General features: G+C 41.7%; 1 protein-coding gene across 3 annotated transcripts in view; it reads left to right on the top strand.

Moving 5' to 3' along the window:
- The window catches only part of LOC117355249 (zinc finger protein 420-like), an 818,521-nt gene that overhangs the window by 615,703 nt on the left and 177,067 nt on the right, over positions 1-25,751 (top strand). Inside the window, exons 1-3 of one of the 3 annotated variants that reach the window (XM_033933544.1) lie at positions 6,584-6,885; positions 8,166-8,276; positions 23,424-24,371. The exons of 1 other annotated variant lie outside the window; for it this stretch is intronic. In XM_033933544.1, coding sequence (XP_033789435.1) covers positions 6,759-6,885; positions 8,166-8,276; positions 23,424-24,371 — 1,186 coding nt within the window. In that variant the 5' untranslated portion in view covers positions 6,584-6,758. Of the gene's footprint in view, positions 1-6,280; positions 6,397-6,583; positions 6,886-8,165; positions 8,277-23,423; positions 24,372-25,751 lie in introns of those variants that run through there. One more of the 3 variants, XM_033933542.1, reaches the window with a different exon arrangement.

Genomic DNA, 25,751 nt, shown 5'->3' with positions numbered 1-25,751 from the left:
AGCTGCAAAATGGCAGCCGGGCGCTCACTTAAAGTAGCTGGGCGATGTGCCCGGCTGGACACGCTAGGGAGAACACTGAATCCCTAACATCAGTAACCAACTATAGACCGGTAGCATCCATTCCATTCTTCGTAAAAATAATGGAAGGTCTAGTACATACCCAGTTGATGTACTACCTCGACCAGTTCTCTCTACTACATGAAACCCATACTGGCTTCAGACCTCTGTTTAGCACCGAGACAGTAATTGCGGCGACCCTAGATTACTTACGCTCCTTATTCAGCAAGGTCCATAACGTCCTAATCATGCAATTTGACATGAGCTTGGCCTTTGACTTGGTGGATCATGAGAAATTGCTACAATGCTTAGACGCAATTGGCATCAGAGGAGAGGTATTTGACTAGTTCCGAGGATTCCTTATGTCCCGCACCTATCAAGTACATTTCAATCACAACCTCTCTAAAACCTGGAGAAACCCATCTAAGGTTCCACAGGGGTCTCCATTATCCCCACTGCTCTTCAACATTGATATGTTATCACTAGGCGTGCAGCTGGCCCAGCAGGGTATAAAATTATTCAGTAATGCAGATGACTTTACAATCATTATCCCTTCACTACTTCTCCCTCTGAAACTACCCCCATGGCAACAGAAGCACTAAACTTGATGGAACAATGGACCACAGAATTCAGACTGAAGCTTAATTCAGAAAAATCTAAATTCTTCATAGCCTCGCCACACCCACCTGTCACTATGCATCAACAATCTCAGCTCCCCTATTCAGCCTACAATGAAGGTTCTAGGGGTAATACTGGACCAAGGCCTAACCATGAAAGATCAAGTGGACTCCCTAGTCAGAAAGGGTTTTTTTACTCTCTGGAAACTTAGGTCCATTAGAGCATACTTCGACGCTACATCATTCAGACTTCTGGTACAATCCCTAATACTAAGCCATCTCGATTATTGTAATATTGCCCATCTGGCAATCTCCCAGAAGAACATGCAGAGACTGCAACTGGTATAGAATGTGGCAGTCAGGTTGATCTTTGGGCTGAAGAAGTCCGATCACATAACCCCTTCCTACCAACTCCTGCACTGGCTGCCAATGGAAGCACATGCAAAATTCAAGCTGGGATGTTTCTGCTTCAAGGTACTATCCGGTCTAGCCCCTAAATATATAACTGACCTCTTCTCCTTCTCAACCAACAGACATAAGAGAAATACACACCTGAAGATCATTTCCCCATCGGCTAGAGGATGTAAATTTAAGAGACACCATCAACATCTTCTATCGTATCAAGCAGCCTTATGGGGCAGAGACCTGGAAAAACTAATTATACACGCAAATAACTATGGTGAATTTAGGAAACACCTAAAAACATACCTGTTCTTGAAGTACCTAGGTAACGAATTTGTACAATCTCTCCCATAAATCTGATCCCTTAAACTGTTAGCCACTAATCTCTAACTATGTATGTTCCACTCAATTTGTAGCATCTTTCTAATCATTGTAAACCGCAAAGAACTTCATGGTCCTGCGGTATATAAACTGTTATTATTATTATTTCCCATTAATTCTAATCTAATCTTCTATTTGTGAATCGCACAAACCTATACAAGCTCTAGGCGGCTGAAGAGTAAAACAGGGAAGGAAGGGGACATATAGGAGGAAAGGAAAAGGCAGATATTAATTGTCAAAGAGGTAAGTTTTCAGTTTTTTTCAGAAAGAGTAGTTGGCCTCCTTTCTGATAGTTTCTGGGAGATCGTTCCAGGTTTTTACTCCCAGATAGGTTAGCATGGAGTTGAAAATTAGCTTGTATTGAAGGTTCCTTATGGGCGGTAGGTTCAGTTGAATTCTGTTACGGATTCTTCTGGATGTGGACCAGGTCGCTGAGAATATCTGTATAAGGGGAGCAGCCGAGTTTCCATGCCATATGTTGTGTAGGACACATGATATTTTGAAGTTTATCCGGGATGATATTGGAAGTCAGTGTAGTTGTTTGAGGAAGGTCAAGATCGAATCATATTTCTTTAGGTTGAAAATCAGTCTTGGAGGTGCTTCCCACGCCAAAGGAATTGTCCTGGAAAAAGTTGGTATAGAGGTTAAACAGCTCAACTCTGCTATCAGGAAGTGTGTCAGAGTGCAGCTGATCAGGAATGGGAAAAAAAATTACAGCTTTTGTTCTCAATGATGGTTGTTTGAACTTCATTGAGGAAAATGATGAAGTTCTGGTTGCTGGTTTTGGCCGTGCCGGTCATGCAGTTGGTGACATTCCTCGTGTCTGGTTCAAAGTTGTGAAAGTGGCTGTTTCCCTGTTAGCCTTATACAAAGGCAAGAAAGAGAGACCAAGATCATAAACTAATTCTAATGCTAATAAAACTCTTTCTTTCATGAAAAAAGAAAAAAAGAAAATCAGTCTTATTGCTGTGTTCTGGATGAGTTGAAGTTTGTTGATTAGTGTGGTGTTGATACCACAGACAGAATTGCAATAGTCCAGTTGAGGCAGGACCATCATCTGCACGATCAGTGCAAAGCAATGTGGATGAAAGTATGGCCTAGTGAGTTTTAGTTGTCTCATTGTGTAGATGATTTGAGATTTGTGGTTTCATCGTGAGGGTGTCATCCATTATACAGCCGAGGACGTTAGTGGATTTTTCAATTGTAAGGTGGTGCCACATTGAAGGATGACGTCTGTCACAATGTTTTGTTGCTTTTTTGTGAAAGCATATGGCTTTGGTTTTAGTTTGTTGATGGTTGCCCAGGTTTGGACTTTTGCTATATTGTTTGAGATTATTTCGGAGATGTTTGGATGGTTGCAGGTTATGGGAATGAGAAGAAGAATGTCATCAGCATAGGATAGAATGGTTTCATCTTCCAGCACGATGTTCCCTAGTGAGCTCATGAATATATTAAACTGGATTGGGGATAGCGGAGATCCTTGTGAGACACCACAGAAAGCCTTCCAGGGGCTAGATTATACTCCATCCTTTTTGACCATGTACTCACGATTTTGTAGGACATTAGCGAACCATTTCAGAACCGTTCCTGTTATACCGATTTTCGAGAGTTTGGTTAGGAGCAGTTGATGGTCCACCGAGTCAAAGGCAGCAGAGATATCGAACTGAAGTAGTATTTCTTATTTACCAGTGCTCAGCAGTTGCTTGATTTTTGTGGTTAGTGTGATGATGAGGAGATCAGAGCTGTGCTGTTTTCTAAATCCATATTGGGATGGATGAAGGCCGGAGTACTGCTTGATGTATGAGGTAAGTTGTTTGCTAATGTGGGTCTCAAGGATTTTGGTGAGAACAGGAATACCAGCAATTGGTCTGTAGTTTGACGCTATGGAGAGATCTGCTTGAACTGTTTTCGGTATGGGGGTTAAGGTTATTTTACCCATTTCTTTGGGTAGGTGACCCTGGCTCAGGGAGCTATTTAGGAGGTTTGTGAACCAAGAGATGATTAGATGGGGAGCAGCAGTTAGGAGATATGCTGGGCATTTGTCTATGGGGCTGCTGTGTGGGGATAGTTTAGATATCAGGTTTTTAGTGTTAGTGAAGGTGGTCCCGATTTGGTCAGCTTTTATGGGTTCATAGCACTAGATGGGGGGGGGGGGGGCGCTTGAGATTGCTGATTTTGCAACTTCTGATTGGACCAATTTGACTTTGTTGAGAAAGAAGTCTGCTAGGTCTTGTGCTGAGATTTTCTTGGTGCAGGTTGCTAAATCTTGATTTTGTGGCGATGTTAGTTGTACTAGGAGAAACAATTTCTTGCTGTCCGTTGCTTTGCTTCCTAGTTTGTTGGCGTAATAGTTTCTCTTGGTTTCAGATATGTTATCCTTGTATTTATTTATTGCTGCTCTCCAACGTGCTCTGGCGTTTTCCTCAAATTGAATGGCTTCCTGCACATATCCCTCCTTATATAATGACTCACTTGTAAAAAGTGGATAAAACCAGCTGCTTCCAGACCATAATGTTCCCTCAAGTTCCAAATTCCTTCAGAGTTCTCCGTTCTGTAGTCACTTGATCTCTTTGCTTCCCACCTGTGAAACTCCAGTGAAACATAATCTCAGGCACAAATTCTGGATTATGTCAAATGGCGATCAGCCCAAAATAGCAATTGTATCCCTCATGTTGTTCCAGATATCCAGTGTTAATTAGGTGATTGGGTTCCTACTTACACTCCTTTGTAGGGGGCCTAGCAGACCACAACCTATACTTTGTCCTAACATTTTCTACTAGAACTTGATCCAGAACTTTTTCTCACTTTCCATGCGATATGCTACAAATGCGTGGTGTGGCGTTGCCCAGTTATAGCCCACTATGTGCGGGATAGAGAATGACATGGAGACAAATACCCCATCCCCGCAGGATCTATCTCCATCCCCATCCTGTCCCCACAAATTCTGACCTCATTTGCACAAATCTTGAACACTTATGATTTTAAAGTGTTTGAGGCTTCTGCAGATGAGGACAGAGCTTGCAGGGATGGGACAAGGATAGAGAAAGATCCCAAGAGAACAGGGACAAATTAGCACTGATGGACAGCAAGACCCTCATGGTCTCATTTGTATTCATCACACGAAACAAACAATCAAAATTATTTTTATAACGATGGCCCACAGCTGCTAATAGAGGGGAAAAAAGTGGAACCAAGCCCTGGACTTTCAGGAGTATAATGTTTATTGGTGTTGCAAAACAAATTAAAAACACAATGTCATAAAAATCAGACAGATGCCAACTGTTAAAAAACATTAAAATTGTAATGTCTATGAAATGAACAGACCCTACACGTTCCGTGTTACGGCAATGAATTGCCTTCCTTAGCACAGTGGGCTAAAAATCAGGCAGCATCGTGCTGGAAAAAGTCTTTAAAAAGTTCCCAGCTACGGCGTGGGAACATTTTAAAGACTTTTTCTGGAACAACTAACGTTGTCAGTGGATTTGCCCAACAGTACACCCCACGATGCTGCCTGATTTTTAGCCCACTGTGCTAAGAACATTACAATTTTTATGTTTCATAACTGTTGGCATCTGTCTGATTTTTATGACATTGTGTTTTTGTTTTGCAACACCAATAAACTTTGATATTTTATACTGCTGAAAGTCCAGGACCTGGTTCCACTTTTTCTCCTCATCCATTGACTTTTGTGGTACCAAGGTCCCTTGCTGTGGGTAGTAGGACCGCCATTAGGGCTTAGACCACCCCACAGTGTGGCTTGTTTCTCATTCCACTGCTGCTAATAAACATGTAAATGAATCCATTACCCAGTGAGAGCAGGGTCTGATAGTTGTCCTTCATCACCTCCCTGTAGAGCTCCTTCTGCTCTTCATTTAAATACTCCCACTCCTCCTGGGAGAAATAGATAGCGATGTCCTCAAACTTCACCTGCATCTGAAATAGAAACCAGAAACACACTCAGCCTCTTCCAGCACTTCCAGAAAGAGGCCTCCCAGGATTGATGCTCATGGGGTGGAGGGAAATGTGCTGGATGTACCTAATTTACATTCCCTGAATAGTTCTGTTTCAGAAGAGCTGCCAGTGCTGGGGCTCAGGGAGATGCTTTGGGGTGGATATATTTCATAGGCACATAAGACACAATCCCAGGGCAGAGTGAAGGGTTTCTGTGTTTATAGAATAAGCTTTGATCTCTCTCCTTCCCCTCAGGAGGGGCCCAAAGTGCCTTTCAACAAGACCCACCTGGGCAGAAGCTCCTGCAGCCATTTCCCAGGATCAGGCTTTGCCTCTTGCAGTGATTGGGAACCGGAAGTTTCGGCTCAATTGGAGGAAGAAGACAAGACTCGTTTCCTGGAGGTTGATGACATCACCAAAGGGGCGGTGCTTTAAGCCCAGGGGTTTCTTCTTGGTTCTACCCCTTTCAAGAGCTGATTGGTCAGAATGTTGTTGGGGGGGTGGAAGAGAAGTGGAAGGTTCCACCCACTAGCAATGAGAGGAGGATTTTCAGCTCCTGGCACTCATTGGTCAGAATAGTGCAGGAACGGAAATACAGTTAGTAGCCCCTCCGTGGAGCTCCGCCCCTTTTGTGACGTTTTTGTGAGAAGCCGTGTTTAGGCCTGACAGAGTTGGGAGGCTGGTGACGTCACAAAGGAGAAGGGCGGAGCTTCACGCCGAAGGCTCTGCCCCTTGTAATGCTGATTGGTCAGAATGGTCCTCCTAGCACGAGAAGGCAGAAAGGAGGAGGAGTTTCAGCTCGTTGTTCAAAACGTCCGTGGGAGCGGGAAGAGGAGGGGGCGGAGCTTAGTTCTAGTTTAGGGTCTTTGGGGCCGGAAGTAAATGGAGTCGTCTTTCTTGTGCTGGAGCCTCAAGTGCCCAGTTTCTTCCAACCTGGTCTAGAGGAAGAGCCCCAAGTGCCCAAATGGCTGCAGGAGCTTCTGCTCAGGTAGGGTCTCCCCCTCCCCCACTTTTCCTGTCAGGGGGAGGGGCAAGATGGGGGGAGGGGACTTGGAATGACACCAAGGGGGCAATGGAGGATTAAGGGACCACCAGGTCTACAATAATGGCTGAAGGGGAGAAGGGAAGAAGAAAAGAGAGGATGGCTGAATTTGTCAATGCTTTTGTCCACTCCTCACCTGCATTCTCCCTTCATTCTCAACCCAGTAGGTTATTACATTTGACTTCCTAAGTTCCACTATAGGTCACTTCGCCTCCCCTTGCAGTTGCACACTAAGTAACATACAGGCACCAGGTCTACAATGATGGTGATGCAGAAGGCGCTGAGGGTGTTCCTGGTTTGTGTTTCAGATGCAGGTGAAGTTTGAGGACGTGGCTGTCTCTTTCTCCCAGGAGGAGTGGGAATATTTAGATGAAGGGCAGAAGGAGCTTTACAGGGAGGTGATGAAGGAGAATTATGAGACTCTGATCTCCCTAGGTAAGGACTAAAATAGTCAACTAATATGACATAATTTTCTGCTCTCCTTTGCTCCAGAAACTTCCAAGTGATCTGGATCTCTGTTCTAATCTCTCTCTTAAGCTGACAGCATGAGGGACCATAACACCATCTTGTGTGTCCTACAAGTTTTCTCCCTTTGAAATCAGAGACAGATCTTTTTTCTTGAATCAGAGCTAAAATGCTGGGTCAGAACCTCTGTCTCCCCAACTCTCCGTGGTTTTAACCCGGGGGTTTAAAGCGGGATAAAACCACGGGCTTACGAAGTATAAAAAAGTAAAAAGCAGAAAAAAAGCAGCTTGCAGCTCTATAAGCATGCGCAGACCATCTACAGACAAAGAAGATGGTCTGCACATGCTTCTGAATCGCTTACTAGCGATCCATATAGTCGGTGGGGGGCGTTCCTCCGATCGCCCCCATTAGCATGCTGACCCTCTGTGAATTCATCGGCCTGCCACAGATCGGGCAGGTTCCTGAATCTAGCCCTTAATTAGCACTCCAAGCTCTCCGAGGAAAAGACCATCTTGAGCACAGTTGAGGTTCAGGAGATTTAACGAAGGCAACTTCTGCTTTCACTGTAGGCAAACAGATAACTTGGCTGTCGCTTAAGAATAGTATCACCATAAAGCAAAAGAGATCCCTATGTAACCCCAGAGCCAGGAATAAATATTAGTGAATCCCAGCTTAATGCATTCTTTTGTAGATAGCTCTTAGGGAGGTGAGTAGGCAGGAGCTGGTCATGCCTCAGATTTCGACTTTTTCGCTTTTTTCTTTCAACAGGCTTTTGAGAACTTGTGATAGAATCTATTTTATAGTATGTTAACATATAGAAGAATCGTTTAGTTTGTTTTGTGTTTTAATCATTTGTTCTCTGGTGTTAGGTTAGTTTTAGAATGTTAAGTCATGTCTGTGTATAAACTGGTTATGAGTGTTATTTTATAACCCGCATAGAATATTGGATATGCAGGATCTAAGTATTTTAAATAAATAAGTTAAACTCTCTCTACCTGATTATATGGGTTTTTTTTAAATATGTAGAGCAGGGTTTTAACTGGCTTCTTAAAGGGGCCATTTTAAGCTCTAACGGTATGTCAAGCTGTATCTGCTGAATACTGCCTTGGGTGAATCTCTTGATAAAGGCAGTTAATACATCCCAATAAAACAATAAAATTAATCATAGCTGATCCTTTGAACCTGATGCATATTTGTCTTTGAATAAAAGGGAAGTATAACTGAGTTTTCATGTTTATTCCTGGAAACAGGCTCTGTAAGGATAAGTCCTGATCTGTTATCGTGGATTAAACAAGATGGAGAGCCAAATATCCAGGATCCCCAGGAGTCAGGAGAAAGAGAAGTTAGACATTTAGACACAGGTGAGTAACAAATATTCTACAGAATAGTAATAACTACTATACAGAGTAAAAGGAGGTGTTACAGTGAGTAATAATTACTACAATATCTTGTTTTACTCTACAGAGTATAGCTGAGTAATATCGCTATATTGAGTAGGAGGAGGTCAGCAATAATGAGGAATTAGAGTACAGGTGAGTCATAATAACTATAGAGAGCAAAACAAATGATTTATCAGTACAGAGGGCAGTATATAAGTCCTTCCAAGTGGATAATGTCATATGATGGAGCCCAGCATTGGATAAAGTTTACAAATCCACAGAAGATTCTAGAGCTTTCGTGAGCTGCAGACCTTGAATCTCTAATTCTTCCCATTCTGTGTCTTCACGGTTGAGCACCTCAGTCCTGTCTCCTGCTTAACAGAGAAGCAGCTCCCAAGGCAGGTGAGTGGGGCTTGTGAGAAATTATATCCTGCTGATTAGGCAGAATACATGTTCCAGTGTAATAGGTGAGACATTCTAGATGTGGGTTGTATCCCAATGGCCGTGTGCCATATGTAGAAGGAATCCACTCTGTGATTTTGCTCTACTTCACTGTTCTCTAGCTCCACCTCTAGTTTTTTCCTTCTGCACGTGTGCCTGCAGGAGTGTGCTTGTTTTGCTCTCTCCTTTTTATTATTGTATTCTGTATTTTTCTTATCCCTTTTTCAGGATTTCTGATGCTTGAGCTTGCATAAAATGTTGGATCTGGTAATAGGCCAAATAGTCCCCCTCTGGCAACTCATATTTCCTCTGGAGCATTTCAAACGATAATATCCCTGTTAGCCCTAGTAAATCCCAGAATGTGAGCAACCCTTTCCGAGCCCAGCGACGGAAAATGGGATTATCCTGTCCCGCTAGAAAAAGTGGCTCTACCTGTATTCCCGCCATAGAAGACACCACGGCCCCAGATTCCAGAGAAAAGGATTGTCGATACCCTGAATCCTAGTCCTCTGTGCACCAGAAACCCAAAGCCAATGCTTCAACAGCTCCGGACCTCCACTCTCCTGCTCCAGCTGTACCCCACTTTTAAAATCTCCAATGTTACAGTCCAATATCAGTCTAATCTGGGCAATCTGGAAATACCACACGTCCCGTCTTCTCCTTCATTGCTGCTTCAGTCTGGAAATACCACCATAGATTCGGCATACCTCTACCTCCCACCTCTCTAGCTGCCCACATCTGTTTTTGAGACAATCGGGGAGGCCTACGCTGCCATATAAACCTCCTCAATTCCACACTCATTCTCACTAAGTCGACAGGAAGCACAGGTACTGGCAAAGTTTGAAACAAGAAAAGCAACCGAGGAAGTATATTCATCTTAACTATAGAAATCCTACCATACCAGGAAACCCATAATCCATGCCATCTCTGTAAATCACGTTGAATATTCCGATATAATGGAGGATTGTTCTTAGCAAAGATCTGAGAGAGATCTCTAGGAATATATATACCCGAGTATTTAATCCCCTGCGACGCCCAGCAAAAAGGAAAACTCCACTGGAGCCCCCACCATCTCCAAGTCAGTTAAAGTCAAATTCATAATTTCGGTTTTATCCAAATTAATTTGAAAACCTGATACCCTCCCATAGTCCTCAAAAATCTGTAAGAGCCTCGGAATAGTATCCGCAGGCTCTCCCACATACCATAAGATGTCATCTGCGAATAACGCTATATGATGTTCCACCCCATTCCCTGAAATCCCTAGCAATTCAGGATGTGTACGAATACAAATCGTTAAAGGCTCAACCGAAACAGCAAACAATAATGGGGAAAGGGGGCACCCCATACGCGTCCCTCGATATATAGAAAAAAAAATGGTGTAAGATTGATTGACTCGAAGACAGGCTCGCGGCAATTCATATAGGGCCTGCACCCACCTACTAAAGGAACCCCCCAGACCCATTCGCTCCATAACTTCCCAAAGAAAACCCCACAAAACCCGGTCGAAAGCTTCCTCAGCATCAACCGCCATCGGAACAGCCTTATGAGGACGCATCTGTGCCTCCCACAATAGGTGTAAAGTACAGTGGTACCTCGGTTTACAAGTGCACCGGTTTGCAAGTGTTTTGCAAGACGAGCAAAACATTCGCAAAATCGGCGCCTCGGAAACCGAGCTTGCCTCGATTTGCGAGCAGCGCCCTCCGCGATCCAGCACCCTCCCTCCCATGATCCGGCACCCCCCCCCCCCCCCCCGTGATCTGGCACCACCCCGCCGTTATTCGGCACCCCCCCTGCGCCGCAATCTGAAGTCCCTCAGACCCACCCGAAAACACTTCTTACTTCCATCTCGGCACCGGCATGTCCTGTGCATTAGTACCGGTGCCCGAAGATCGGCCTCCTCTTTGCTGGGCATTGAGCATCTGTGCATGCTCAAGGCCTGCGAGTTCACGCTCTCTCCAAGATTCTCGGAGATGTATGTATTCCATTAGCCACCCTTACCAACAAAGGCCCCAATTGATTAGAAAATTGTTTGTAATACCGACTAGTATATCCATTCAAACCTGGGGATTTTCCATTTTTCAACAACTTAATCACTCCTAGGACCTTAAAGAGAGTAATGGGTTCCTGTAAATACTCTCTATCGCTGTCAAACAATACCGGAATAGGTAATTTATCTAAAAACTGGGTTTGTTCCACCGAATCGACCTTTGCTGGAGTACCGCATAACCTAGTATAAAAATGCAAAAAAGCCTGACGAATAGCCGAACCCATTACCTGCAGCCCACCTTTGTTATTGCGCACTGTAGCAATAGTAGCCCGGGTCTGCTTAATCCTAATATATCTAGCCAAATAAGAACTAGCTTTATTGCTATGTTCATAAACCTGTAATTTAAAACGAGCTCGGATCCGCTCTGTCTCCTCTACTTGAAGCTGATACAGCTCATCTCTCACTCTCTGCAATCTGGCCAAAAGCCTGGGGTCCGGGCTTGATTTACGAGTCATCTCCAGTTTCGGCAATTTCGGGGGAGCATTCAAAAGCGATTCGTTAAGCTTCCAATATCTTCCCCCCCCCCTGATCAATCAGTCCCTGACAAGTTACCCAAACTGGAGCATGATCTGATATGTGCATTGCCTCAATTTCCGCTCTTTTCAGCCCACCCCCCTGATTCCAATATATCCAGATCCTGTCCAATCTAGTATAAGTTTGCTGGGAGTGAGAGTAAAATGTATAGTTTCTCTGAGAACTATGGAGCAACCGCCAGCTGTCTATCAATCCCAACGCAGACATCAGAGCTCTCAAGGCCTTGCTATGATTCTGGTTAGCCTTCCTCCTCCCTCCAGAGAAGATCCAGAGAAGATTTTCAATTTAATATAGACATAGAAAAATTTGTGAGGAAGTTACATCTTAAAAAGATCTGACCATTCTAAGTCCAAAATCTAGCTGGTATCCTACGCCGCTAGATGAGAATATAAAAATCTTTAAAGAATGCGTTATGAAGGAAATAGAAAGGAATAAGCCAAAATTCTTTAAAAAACATTAGGAAGCCTTGACTAGTTTAACTTATGATTCAAATATTGTGATACGGAAAGCTGATAAAGGAGGTGCGGTAATAGTTCAAAATAAGACAGATTACCATAATGAAATCATGCACCAGCTAATGGACAAAGAAGTATATTCTAGAACAAAATTAGATCCCACAAAACGCCTTATTAATAAAATCGAGGAAATAGTAACAAATGGGGCAGAAATAGGTTTTCTCACAGATAGAGACAAACGATATTTAATAAATGAACATCCAATAACACCTATATTTTATACTCTGCCAAAAATCCACAAGGACAATAAGAGGCATCCAGGACGCCCGATTATGTCCTCTAAAGGATCGGTGTTAGAACCTCTAGCAAGTTTTGTGAATTACTTTCTTAGCCCTTTTGTTGAAGAAAGTCCCTCATACATTAAAGATACGGGCCATGTATTAAATTTATTGTCAGAGATATCAGAAAATGAGTTTCCTTTCATAATGGTTACATGTGATGTAGTATCCCTCTACACATCTATTCCTCAAAATGAAGCCATTATGATTGCAAAAGAAAATCTAGATAAGAGACCAAGGCCACATAAAATTCCTACAGAATTTTTAATGGAAATACTCAACATAGCAATGAGAGAAAATTATTTTCGATATAATTATGAGTATTTCGTACAGAAAAGAGGAGTGGCAATGGGAACTACCTTTGCTCCTGCAATTGCAAACTTATTCATGATTAAATTTGAAGTGGAATGGATTAATAATTCTCCCTTCATTCAGTACATTATATCTTTGGCGTAGATTCATAGACGATATTTTTATGTTGTGGAAGGGACCGGTCCATCTCTTAGAAAGTTTTTCAAATGGCTCAACTCATGTGATGAGAATTTGAAATTTACCACACAAAATTCAGCGAAGAGAATTAATTTTTTAGATTTAGAAATCACTCAGGAGGATAAGGAATTCATAACGGATGTGTTCATTAAAAAAACGGATAGGAATACACTCTTGATAAATTAAAGAACAGTTTACCATACTCTCAATTTTTAAGATTAAAGAGAAATTGTACGAAAGATGAAGATTTTAAAAAACATGGTAAGATTCTTGAAAGGAAATTATTGAATAGAGGATATCCTAAGAAGGTTATTAGAAGAGCATTCAAGAGAGCCAAGTACTGTAATAGAGATTGGTTGCTGGCTGAAAAGGTTAAAGATGGAGAAACAGAAGACACAATTACTTGTGTCATTAGATACAATGGTTTAAATAATTTAATAACCACTACCTTATATAAATATTGGGACATTATTACAATGCATCCAGCAATGAAGAATTTGAAATTAAGAATGGCATTTTCAAGAGAAAAAAATCTAAAGGAAATCCTGAGAATGGGACAGAATTCTTCAACCCAAAAAGATTCATTACCATCAGGTTTCTTTAAGTGCAACATTTGTGGTATTTGTATGCAAACGAAGATCTTCAAAAATCCAATAGATAACAGAGAATAATCCACTTTTTAAACTGTAAATCTACATTTGTCATATATTTGATGATTTGCCCATGCAACAAGATATACGTGGAGATGACTAAGAGAACCCTAAAACTTAGGATACTAGAACGTAAATCGAACATAAAATGTTCTAGATTATCTGAACCTTTGGTAGAACACTGTTTAGAATATCATCATAAATTTGAAGACTTCAAATGCTTGGCATTGGACCATGTGGCGCAAAGTAAGACAGGTGGCAATAGAAAAAATAGACTACTTCAGAAAGAAATCAAATGGATTTTCTTATTGAATACTTTGGAGCCTAATGGGTTAAATTCTGACATTGATTGGAAACCATTTCTATAACTGTTCTTTTCAAGAGGAGACTGCATTCTTTGCTACATCTAATCTGGGATTGATCATTTTTTCCAAAATTTTTCTCTTTTCATTTTCTTTTCTAATTTGATAGTGTGATCTAATGAATGATGTACAGGCTTTATTGTTTTAATGTATTGTTTTGATGTATAGACTATAAGGAAGAGATTTCATTGTTCTCTTTAACGTTTACCATGAAAGTCACTGTTAGGTATAGTAACACAAATTACCCTCCCCCTCTCTTCAGCGACTCATTTTCTGTGGTAAACATCGTGCTTGACTTTTGAATTGAATAGAAAGTAATGCATCTTGTTTTATTATCCAGACGACATTAATGTCAACCTTTTAAGAACGTTTTTGTTGATAGTTTTAATGAACTTTAAAACGCTCTTTTATGAGCGCATGCGCAACTGCATCCGATGAGGCTCGATTGAAAAAGTAGCCTGAAAGGAAGTGCAGGAGCCTGTATTGGGACGTGAGCACGTTAGGCACCGGAAGTTAGTTTTTTGGTTTTTTTTATTAACAATTGCAAAGGAACATACATCCACGGGCAAAACAGCTGAAACAGAGCCATCGACAACAGTCGGAAACAACATAAAAGAGAAGGCCAACCAGAGAAATACACTATACAAAAGACCCCATGGGTGCAGGCCTATCACAATTGACATTTTGTGTTAATACCCCTCCCCAAACAACCACACACCTGCCCAGCCCCAAACCCACACCACCGGAAGTTAGTTCTAACAGCATCGGTCGGGGCTTATAAGGAAGGCTAACTTTAAGCCTAAATACTTGTGAAGTGAGGACGCTGAAGTAAGGTGGACAATTTGAATTTGTGTGGTTTAAAATACATGCTTTTTACATTGATAGCACATTATTGAGGAGATTTTTAAGGATGAATTTGTATGATAGAATGTTTTGAACAGTGGAGTACTTGAACTGGTTTTTTCTTTTTAAATGAAATGGGTATTGAATGAATTGAATGTTAGGCATAGAATAATGAAATGTTAAAGATAATTCATCTCTGGAGTTTCAATGAAATTGGTTTAAAGATATAAGAAGGCTATAGTTCACACCAAAATTGAATGGGCATTATTACAGGATTTTAAAGTTTTAAGAATGTTTTATCACTATTTTATAACTTTATTGTTTACATTTTGATGTCTTCAGCATTCTTAAAGGCACGGTTGTATAATGAATTTTGAAGAAAGAGTTGATATGATTGTTTAGTACTCATAATTTATGGTTTTTATTTATGGGATGTAATTGCACTAATTAAGCACTTTAAGGTTTTGCTATTATAAGGAACTTTATATGTATTGTGAGATGACAAATTTGTAATTGAAATGATTACCGGATGAATGATTTTTTTAGTTAATTAAGTAATTATAAAATGTATTAACTAGGTCTAGATGGAGTTAATTAATTTTAGATGTTTGAACTTAATTAGCGTTGTCAATATCAGGTTTAGATGAAGTTAATCAATTTTAGATGTATGAATTTAATTGGCTTTACTATTCTGCTTGATTATAAGGAATGAGTTCAGTATTGAGTAGTTATAAATTGAATTAAGTCAATTAGTACTAGATGAAGTAAGTTAATGAACAAATATGAGTGAGTCATTAAGTTAACATTAATTGAATCTAGTTAATCAGTTTTAGATTAGTTAAGTTATAATTAACTATAAAATAGATTATTTAGATAATTGAATAAATATAAATTAGATTTTGTTTAATAATAGTTAATCATATATATATATATAGTGTATTTAAGAACATAATGAATTAATAAAACTTTCAATCATTTATGCATTAATTAATTGATCAATTAATCAATCATTCAATTATTTATACATAAATTATTGATGAATTTTGATGGCTTTTTAGTATATTTAATATATGATCATTGCATTTTTATGAATATTTAATGTTTATGATGTATATCAATTTATGTATTCTTAGGAACATTTAGTAACAATATTTTTCCATTTTTTATAATACTTCTCCATTTTTTAATAACATTGATGATAAATTAGATTTTGTGTATTTTGAATAAGGGTTTTTTGAGAAATTGATTGACTATTTACACAGTCTTATTAGAGTAGGATATTATACACATATGATAAATTGATTTTTAGATATTTTTCACTTAGATACTTAGATATATTGTACTTAAAATCTTTTTGTATTATGCACAGCACCCACTGTGAACCCTTGAAAAAGCCCTGTTTGGGCGAAATGGGTCCCGTCGGGGGGCATGCTAGTACTTCTGCTGTATGGAAGATAAATAAATGAAGGAATTAACCTACACGTCTGGTTTGTTTTACTTCTAATAACGCTGGAAAAGGACTGTTTACCTTAAATGCTTACTGTACAATATATTGGAGGTGGCTGTTCTTCATTGTGAGATTCAGCAACATATCTCCTTCTCTAACGAAGTGAGGTGGAGTTTTGGATTTGTCAAGGTTTGATTTACCTCACTTGCATCTTCTTATACTTTTTGAATCAAACCCACATCCCTTGGTCTCAGATGTGTCTCTTGTAAGAGACAGATATCCCATTTCATACGGTGTAATTCCCGATAAACCATGCTCCTCTTGCCAGGACTAATTAGCCCATTAACATTCCAAGATCCAATGAGCACCTCTGGATCCTCAACCTGTGTTCCCCCAACCCATATCTCTGCTGCCTACCCAAAGAACCCCTTCCACCCCTCCTCTACCCCACCTCCCTCCAAGAAGCTGAACCCGAAAATTTCAAATCAGCCAGTTTAAGAAAATGAAGCCAAGTCGAAGAGGCTCAAACACATCAAAATTGCCTTCCCCGCCATCATGCCACCCGTTCCATTTTCACGTCACACAACTTCACCATACTCCACACTCACTGCCCAAACACCACCTAGACCCCCCTTCCTTCCCTCTCATTCCCACACCAGCCAAGAAACCAATACAAACAACTCGGCCAGCAGGAACCACTCTCAAATACCCCTATACATTCAACCCAGAAACCCCACCTCCCCAAGCAATCCTCACCCCCAACGGTCACACAACCTCACACAACAGTTAAGAGGGATACAAACAAAACAAGGTAAAGAAGCTCTCCCCCAGGTTCACTGAGTAGACCCTAGGGAAGGACCTCATCACATACTGCTGAGTACAAAGAGACCTCAAAACAGTTCAAGTAACCAATGGAGGCTGACAGCCAGCACTCTCTATGACATCCCTCAAACCGATCCTTAAGAGCGCTGCTCTGGAGAAATCTACTAGTAATTAACTCATAGATGATCAAATTTTCCCTGGTCCTTAAGAACGCTGCTCTGGAGAAATCTACTAGTAATTAACCCATAGATGATCAAATTTTCCCTGGTCCTTAAGAACGCTGCTCTGGAGAAATCTACTAGTAATTAACCCATAGATGATCAAATTTTCCCTGGTCCTTAAGAACGCTGCTCTGGAGAAATCTACTAGTAATTAACCCATAGATGATCAAATTTTCCCTGATCCTTAAGATCGCTGCTCTGGAGAAATCTACTAGTAATTAACCCATAGATGATCAAATTTTCCCTGATCCTTAAGATCACTGCTCTGGAGAAATCTACTAGTAATTAACCCATAGATGATCTAATTTTCCCTGATCCAAAATTTGATCATCTGTGAGTTAATTACTAGTAGATTTCTCCAGAGCAGTGCTCTTAAGGATTGGGGAAAATTTGATTATCTATGGGAGATCACTGAATCTAAGGTGTGACCCACCTGATGAGTTGAAAAAGGCGTGAATTGTTGTAAACTTAAGTCAGACAAGAATGTGAGGAAGTTGGAGGTCTTCGGATGTGATGCTATGTCCACATGAACCTAGAATAATAAGAGACGGGAATCTAGTGATCGTATCTGCAGTGGTTTGGGAGACCTTATGCCATTCAGATGCACATGGGGGAGGGTGGGCAATAAACTAATAATAGTTGGCTGAGGGAGAAGAAAATTTCAGTAATAAAGTTTCCGAATGAGGAAGAGAGTCAACAAATGCTATAGGTCCTTTGCCTGAGCCTTGGGTGAAATTACAATTGCCAGTCCCCCACCTCTTCTTCTAGACTGGTGATTTCGATCAAAGACCCTAAACCCTGAGGAGGAGCATTGTAGTAACAGCACCTCCTCTCCCAGACGCAGCCACGTCTCCATGAGGCATAAGACATCTAAATGTTGGAGCTCTTATTAGATCTTTAATAAGGTCCGCTTAGAAGACCACAGGAGATAGAAGTCATGGCCTAAGATTGTGTATTGTAGAGGAGCACAAGGACAACAGCCAGGAACACAGGGAAAGTCCCAATCCCTCCCGAGAGTTCACCCCAAGGAACAAGACACGATTCAATTTGATCATCACTCTGTAGTGAGTAGCAATGATATGTTTGGGTCACATCACCTGCACTCAGGAAAGTTTATTCGGCAACATTCAAGACTGAAAAACAGGAGCAGAGCCGCAGTCACAAGTCTTTCCTGCGATTCTCTTCAGGGCAGCTCCATCGATAACGGGAGCTGCCCCAACGAGTAATAGACTCCAGCTGCGGAGGGAGAACTTCGGGCCGTGTGGGAGTCCAGCTCCGCCATCCGAAACCACCTGCGGCTCAACTTTTTGCTCTCCTCTCATCAGGGCAGCTCCATTGATACCGGGAGCTGCCCCAACTCAGTCCGACCCTCCCGGTGCAGGGAAGAGGCTTCGGGACGCGTGGAAGTCCAGCTCCACCTCCTGAAACCCCCTGCAACCCAGTCTCATCAGCTCGCCGGCGAAGTTAAAGCGAGGAACAGAGAAGAGAAGATTCCAGCACGACACTAAATTACTTGTGATAAGTATAAAAACTGCTTATTACTGCACGCTTCTAAACTACTGCATGACCCCAAACTGCTTGCATGAATCTAAATTACTTAAGACAAGCATAACAACTACTTATTACTGCACATTACTGCTCATTGTTTTACTTTATTGCATTGCTTTAACCTGCTTAGCCTGTACTGCACATTACTGCTCATTGTTTACCTTATTGCATTGCTATAACCTTAGTCTGTAAAAAAAAAAAAAAATTATATATTTTTATCTCCCAATCTTTTACCCCTTAAACATCCCCCTTTGACCTCCCAAACCCCTTCAATTCTCCCCCTCGAGCGCGGAATCATGGCATGGCCTAACTCCCATCAATGTGCAGCTTTGCTTCTACTCTATCTTATCACCCTTAGGACCTGCACTGCAGACCCTTATTCCTCAACCCCCATACCTGTCCACATCTCCTTATACCGCTCGGTAAAACCAAAAGTCCCTACTTTCTCACCCCACACTCCACAGAACCAACCTAATACCAGTCCGCCCCCAAACCCTCCACCCTCCCGCAATCCTAACAAGCCCTACCCTAAAAAACCAAGGTCACTAAAAAAATTAGCCTACTCTCACGATTACCCAGTCGCCCACTCCAACTAACAGAACCTACTAGGTTTCTACCTAAATATTAGATCACTGAGGAACAAAGCCATTCTGACTGATTGAAACTAACCCTGACTTTGTCCTACTCACTGAAACCTGGTTGTACTCAGACAAGGATATCATAATCAAAGACTGTCTGCCCCCAGGATTCAAGATTCTCTCCCTGGCCAGAACCTGGGGAAGAGGAGGAGGTCTAGCAATAATCTTTAGAGACCAGCTCAATTGCACTGTACTCAACACCAAATCCTCTCCTAACTCTGAAATACTAGCCTGCTCTCTCAATTCCAAATCCCTGGCCGCCTCCCTAACAATTACTTTATTCTATATCCCACCAAAAAAATGGACTCTAGCCAAAGAGGACTTTGCGGAAGCCTTACTTACTAACTCCTTAACAAGCCCATACAACCTACTGTGTGGGGACATCAACATCCACCTAGAGCAATTTGATCAACCAGAAGTATCGGATTTTTGGTCACTCATCTCCCAACTAGGCTTCTTCAAACTCCCCCCCCAATCAAAACTCACCAAAGAGGTCATCAGCTAGACCTGGTGACCTTCTCCTCCAGCCCAAAATTACATTGGAGACAAGCCAATTGGACAGACTCCCTATGGTCTGATCACAGACTCTGTGATTTTTCCATTGACTGCCAACAAAAAACCTCAAAAAACAACAAAACTAGAAACATCAAAACTCGCACCACCAGGGGAAAGATAGACCCAGAGGAATTCTGTTCTCACTACGAAAAGAACACAAAACAAAGCAAAGAAATAGAACAACTTATGACCGTCTGGATCACTGACAGTATAAACATTTTATGTTGAAATCATTTTTATTAAAGCATAAACATAGCAATGAACATAGCATAGTACAATTTTCAAATAGCATACAAATCCAATCCCCACCCACCCAACCCACCAACCCCCCTCCCACCCTCCCACCCACCCTGGCAGCAGCGGTAACAAATCAAGAAAGAAAATTGCCCCCATAAAAACCCACCAAATCAGAACTACAAAGCAGGAGGGATGGTTCGACGCAGAGCTGCTACTGATGAAGAGGGACCTTAGAAAATCTGAAAGAGTATGGCTAAAGTCCGGAACCCAGGAACACGGAGTCACCTGGAGACTTAAACTAAAAACCTATAAAAACCTTACCAAGGAAAAACGAAAAAAATTCTACTCACACAAAATTGATGACTTTACAAACAACAGTAGCAACCTTTTTAAGCTGGTTAATGACTTATACAACATCGAGACACTCACTAACAACCATGAAGAATCCACATTAACCGCAAACACCTTAGCTGATTTCTTCACCTCCAAGATCCAAAATCTAAGATCTACTTTACCTACCTCGTCCAATCCCCTTGAGCTCTTTCCCATTCTTCCAGACACCAACATATACAAACCAGACCAAGGGTCCAGAGCAGATCTAAACTGGAACCAATTCACAATACTCGATTGGAAAACCTTCAACAAATTCTACAACAAATATTCTAACTCCTTCTGCAAACTGGACACTTGCCCCCCCAAACATCATGAAAACTGCTCCGATCCACTTCAAAGCCAACATGCTAACCTGGGTTAACTTCCTACTTTCCTCAGGAAACTTCCCACCAGAGCAAGGCCATATTATGTTAACCCCAATCATAAAAAACGCGAAAGAACCCCCAAACGCCCCATCTAATTACAGACCAATCGCTAGCATCCCACTATTCACCAAAATAGCAGAAGGGGTGGTAAAAGCTGAACTCACAGCATATCTGGATAAATTCAACATACTAAGCGACAATCAATCGGGCTTTCGCGCAGACCACAGCACCGAAACCATTATAGCAGCCTTACTTGACCACTTGCACACACTCTTTAGCCAGGGCTCCAGCGCCTTGATCCTTCAACTCGACCTGAGTAGTGCATTTGACCTAGTCGACCACAACATTCTCCTAGAATGCTTGACCCACATTGGCATCTCCGACCAGGTCCTCAACTGGTTTCACGGGTTCCTACGAAACAGATCCTACAGGGTACTCAAAAACGACTCTTCCTCATATAGCTGGGATAACTCCTGCGGTATGCCGCAGGGCTCCCCCCTGTCCCCCATCCTATTTAATATCTACCTCGCCTCCTTGGGTAACCTCCTTCATAACCTCAAGCTCAAATTCTTCATCTATGCAGATGACATCACAATAGCCATCCCACTCACCAGCTTCTCCCCAGAACTACTCACCTACATCACAAGCACACTTAATCAGATAGAACTCTGGATGATTTCCTACAGACTAAAACTAAACCCGGACAAAGCAAAATTCTTCCTAGCCACCCCCAATGACAAAATCAAAGACACCACAATCCAAGTGAAAGGACTGGTTTTCCCCCTCGAACATTAAAAATACTGGGAGTCACACTAGACAAACATCTATCTCTAGAAAATCACACCGATCTTACTGTCAAGAAATGCTTCTCGGTGCTCTGGAAACTGCGCACCATAAAAAAATACTTTGACGACTCCTCATTTCGCCTGCTGGTACAGTCCTCCGTTCTCAGCGTACTGGACTATTGCAATATCATTTACTTGAGCTCCCCAAAGAAAACCACTAGGAGACTAAAATTGATCCAGAATACTGCCGTCCGCCTCATTTTCGGCCTGAACAAATGGGACCACATCACTCCTTTCTACCACCAACTGCATTGGTTGCCTTTCGAATCCAGAGTCTTATTCAAATTCGCCTGCTTCTGCTACAAAATAGCTTTTGGCCTTTTACCTAGTTACCTCAATCAACATTTCACTCTGAATCTCACCAACAAGAAATCCCGCAGAATCCAGTTGTTCGTCTTCCCCTCCCTAAAATTATATCATCTCAAAAGATTCCTTGACAAAACCTTTGCTTACCAGGCGGCTAAGCTGAACCCTTGGCTAGCCCTAATGGTATTCGAGGCCCTCACCTACCTTAGCTTCAGAAAACTACTCAAATCGCACCTTTTCTGCGAACAGGTCCTTTAACCCCTTTCCACCTGCAACTACCCCTTTAACACTCTCACCCCGCTCCTATGGCTCTCCCCCTTCCCCCCCTCCCCCTACTTGGTCTCTCTCTCGTTTTCTCTTACCTTCATCCCTACCTTCGATGTTGCTTGTACTTTTGATAAAACTCTGTTAAAACGTTCCCACGCTCCCTCCTTCGTTGCTTGTAACTTTGTCAAAATTTTGTAAATCCGTGTGTCATCGCGGATCTTAATTAACGGATGTGAACCACTTAGAACTTCTTGGGTATGGCGGTATACAAGAATAAATTATTATTATTATTAATAAATGGTCCCTCATACAAGCAGCAGTAGCAGCGCTGACCAACCCAGCATGATCCAAGCGGTGGTGGAGTCAGGTCAGACCCTGAAATGATGCTGATGTACAGAGGTGCTACCCACATAGCTAACTGAGCAAGTAACACCACTTAAATTCCAGTCCTGTGACCAGTTAGCTATGTGGACACTGCACTGGATACCAGCTGTATCCACACAACTTCCAGCCGTCACCCGGATATGGTTCAGTATTGACTATCTGGAACTAATGTAGTTCTAAGTTATTAGCTTTATAGAAAAAGCTCACTGCCCTCGGCTGAATATTTACCCCAAACAGTTCCACAATTAACCCTTTATTTGGCTTTGTTGCTCTTGTTCAACATCAAAGGTACTTAAAAACATCTTTTCACCATCTGCCAATGAAAGGGTTAATACAAGCAGAGTCTCAACCCCTTCTGGGATATGGTTTTTGAACTACTTTCTGAAATTTTGCATAGTCTCCGGGAAGTGCTCTCTTACATATGTCACTTAAATTTCCTAAGCTTGCTTTTCATATATTTACGGCCAGATTCATCCCCTGATTAGGCGACAATTCCTCTGTAAACTGCATTTTATTTTTGGTATGTCTAAGTTGACATCACTCTTCCTTAGGAAGTTTGGGACCCTTATCTAAAATGGATGGAACGTTCTTCTGAGTCATGCTAAGATTTTTTTCATGCCTACCTTGTCTACAGTCAGGGGGAGAGGGGGTGATAGTCCTCTGGTTTTAAATAATTGTGTTTTGTACTGAAGAACTGCTGTACAATATTGATAAATTGGGTGAGTTTATGTTCTTGTTTCTATGTTGATCTATTTTGTTTATTGTATTGCTTTTTGAAATTAAAATAAGGTTAATAAAAGCAGGAACAAAATTAATTACACTTAAGAAAAGCTTTATCAAAGATTTTATATTATATCTAAGAATGCACAAAATAATCCAAATGGGAAAGAAATATTCTACATCTTTATATTATGATAAAACTTTTTTTTTATCATCAAACAGGATTAAAGTGTCTTCAGAGGATCCATGAGAGTGAGATGCAATTTACATGTCCAGAATGTGGCAAAAGTTTTAATTGCCAATCAAATTTAAGAAGCCATGAGAGGATTCATACCGGAAAGAGACTGTATACCTGTCCAGAATGTGGAAAAAGATATAGTCATTCCTCATTTTTAAAAATGCACAAGAGGATGTATACTGGAGAGAAACCATATATCCATTCAGAGTCTGGAAAAAGCTTTAAACAGCAATCAAATTTAAGAAAACATGAGCGGATTCATACCAGAAAGAAACTGTGTACCTGTCCAGAATGTGGGAAAAGCTTTAATCAGCAGTCAACTTTAAAAACTCACAAAAGGATTCACACTGGAGAGAAACCGTATACCTGTTCAGAATGTGGAAAAAACTTTAGTCAGCAATCAGATTTAAGAAAACATGAGAGGATTCATACTGGAGAGAAACCATATACCTGTTCAGAATCTGGAAAAAGCTTTAGTCATCAGTCAGCTTTAAAAAGTCACGAAAGGATTCACACTGGAGAGAAACCGTATACCTGTTCAGAATGTGGAAAAAACTTTAATCAGCAATCAGATTTAAGAAAACACGAAGGAATTCATACTGGAGAGAAACAATATACCTGTTCAGAATGTGGGAAAAGCTTTAGTCGGCAGTCAAGTAAATTAAAAATGCACAAGAGGATTCATACTGCAGAAAAACCATATACCTGTTCAGAATGTGGAAAAATCTTTACTCGGCAGTCAAATTTAAAAATGCACGAGAGGATTCATACTGTGGAGAAACCATATACCTGTTCAGAATCTGGAAAAAGCTTTAGTCATCAGTCAGCTTTAAAAAGTCACGAAAGGATTCACACTGGAGAGAAACCGTATACCTGTTCAGAATGTGGGAAAAACTTTAGTCAGCAATCAGATTTAAGAAAACACGAGAATGGTTCTGGGTATTTTTCATAGGTATGTTCTTTGGGGATGAGTGGGGGGAGGGAGGTGGAGTGGTTTCTTCGGGGTTCAACAGAGTCCAGGACCTCGGATTGCCATTCTGTCGACTCTGGCCTCCCTTGCCATGAGTAGAGTGGTGGGGGAATTTGTTGCTGTTACTCTGTTCCTGTTACTGCTTGATATAGTATTGTATATGATGCATCTTTCTTTGTGTTGTGCACCCTTTGTGTGCCATTGTTTTGCTTACTCTGTTGTTGGCATCAATAAAAATTGTTTGAACCTAAAGAAGACAACTCCTCCCTCTGACACAGGCACAGCGCTGTGGGATCATCCACTTCCCCCACTAGCACCTCTCCCAAGTCCAAATCAGTTAAATCTCCCTCAGAGAGAGAAAGACCTCAGTCAAACTATACTCCCTGTTGATCCTGCCCATCTCCAACCTGAGGCTGGCCAGCAGAGGCCTTAGCAGGACCCTCCAAAAGAACACACACAATACATTCATATACATAGTCAGCATCACACCCACTCTCATCCTTCCCCAGTTTAAAGAACTACCCAACCTCCACCATCCCCCCTCTCACAACAGCGGTAAACAAGAGAAAATGACATAACTCCTAGAATCCATGTCCCCAACAATACACCACACAAAGATAAGCACCCTCAATACAGCAAGTAGAACGAGACAGCACGTAGAGCAACCCAAGAAGACTAAACAAGAGACAAACCATTGTGACCCCCCCCAAGCCTTCCACAACACCCCAGCACCCGTCCCCAATTCCAAACCCTCCACTGCCAAAAATCTACCCCAAATATCCACATATTGTTGCCATGACCTTGCCAACAAGGCCAAGGGCTGATATCTATCACATACCCAGCCCAATTTGTCCCACATAAGGTACAAGGAGGGCCCAGACGCACTCTTCCAATAGCGAGCCACAGTCAACCGTGCCGCAGTGAAGGCTAACTGAACCAATTTGTCCTGTGTATCATCTACCCCTCCCATGGGCATCCCCAGGAGCACTACATCTGCTCTCACCTCTAGTGGTACCTGAAGAAGAGTCCCCAGTAGGTCTGAATCTCTGAGCAGCCCCATCACAAATGGAAGAATGTACCCTGTTGCCCACACCCCCTCCAGCAAAGATCACTAGAGGTGGAAGATATTTTACTCAAGGTAACAGGTGTCATATACCACCTCACTAACAGTTTCAAAGCATTTTCCACCAAAACAGGCGCCCGAGCCACATGATAAATCCTATGCACTACCCGGCCCCACATCTCCTCTTCCAGGACTAGCCTCAAATCGGCTTCCCAGGCCAATATATAGGTTGGTTTGTGCCCCCTGTCCCTATGTATTCTGTGATACAACTTAGTAACA

This window comes from Geotrypetes seraphini, chromosome 2 (genome assembly GCF_902459505.1).
Source record: "Geotrypetes seraphini chromosome 2, aGeoSer1.1, whole genome shotgun sequence".
NCBI lineage: Eukaryota > Metazoa > Chordata > Amphibia > Gymnophiona > Dermophiidae > Geotrypetes > Geotrypetes seraphini.
This window is presented reverse-complemented; position numbering and strand designations above follow the sequence as displayed.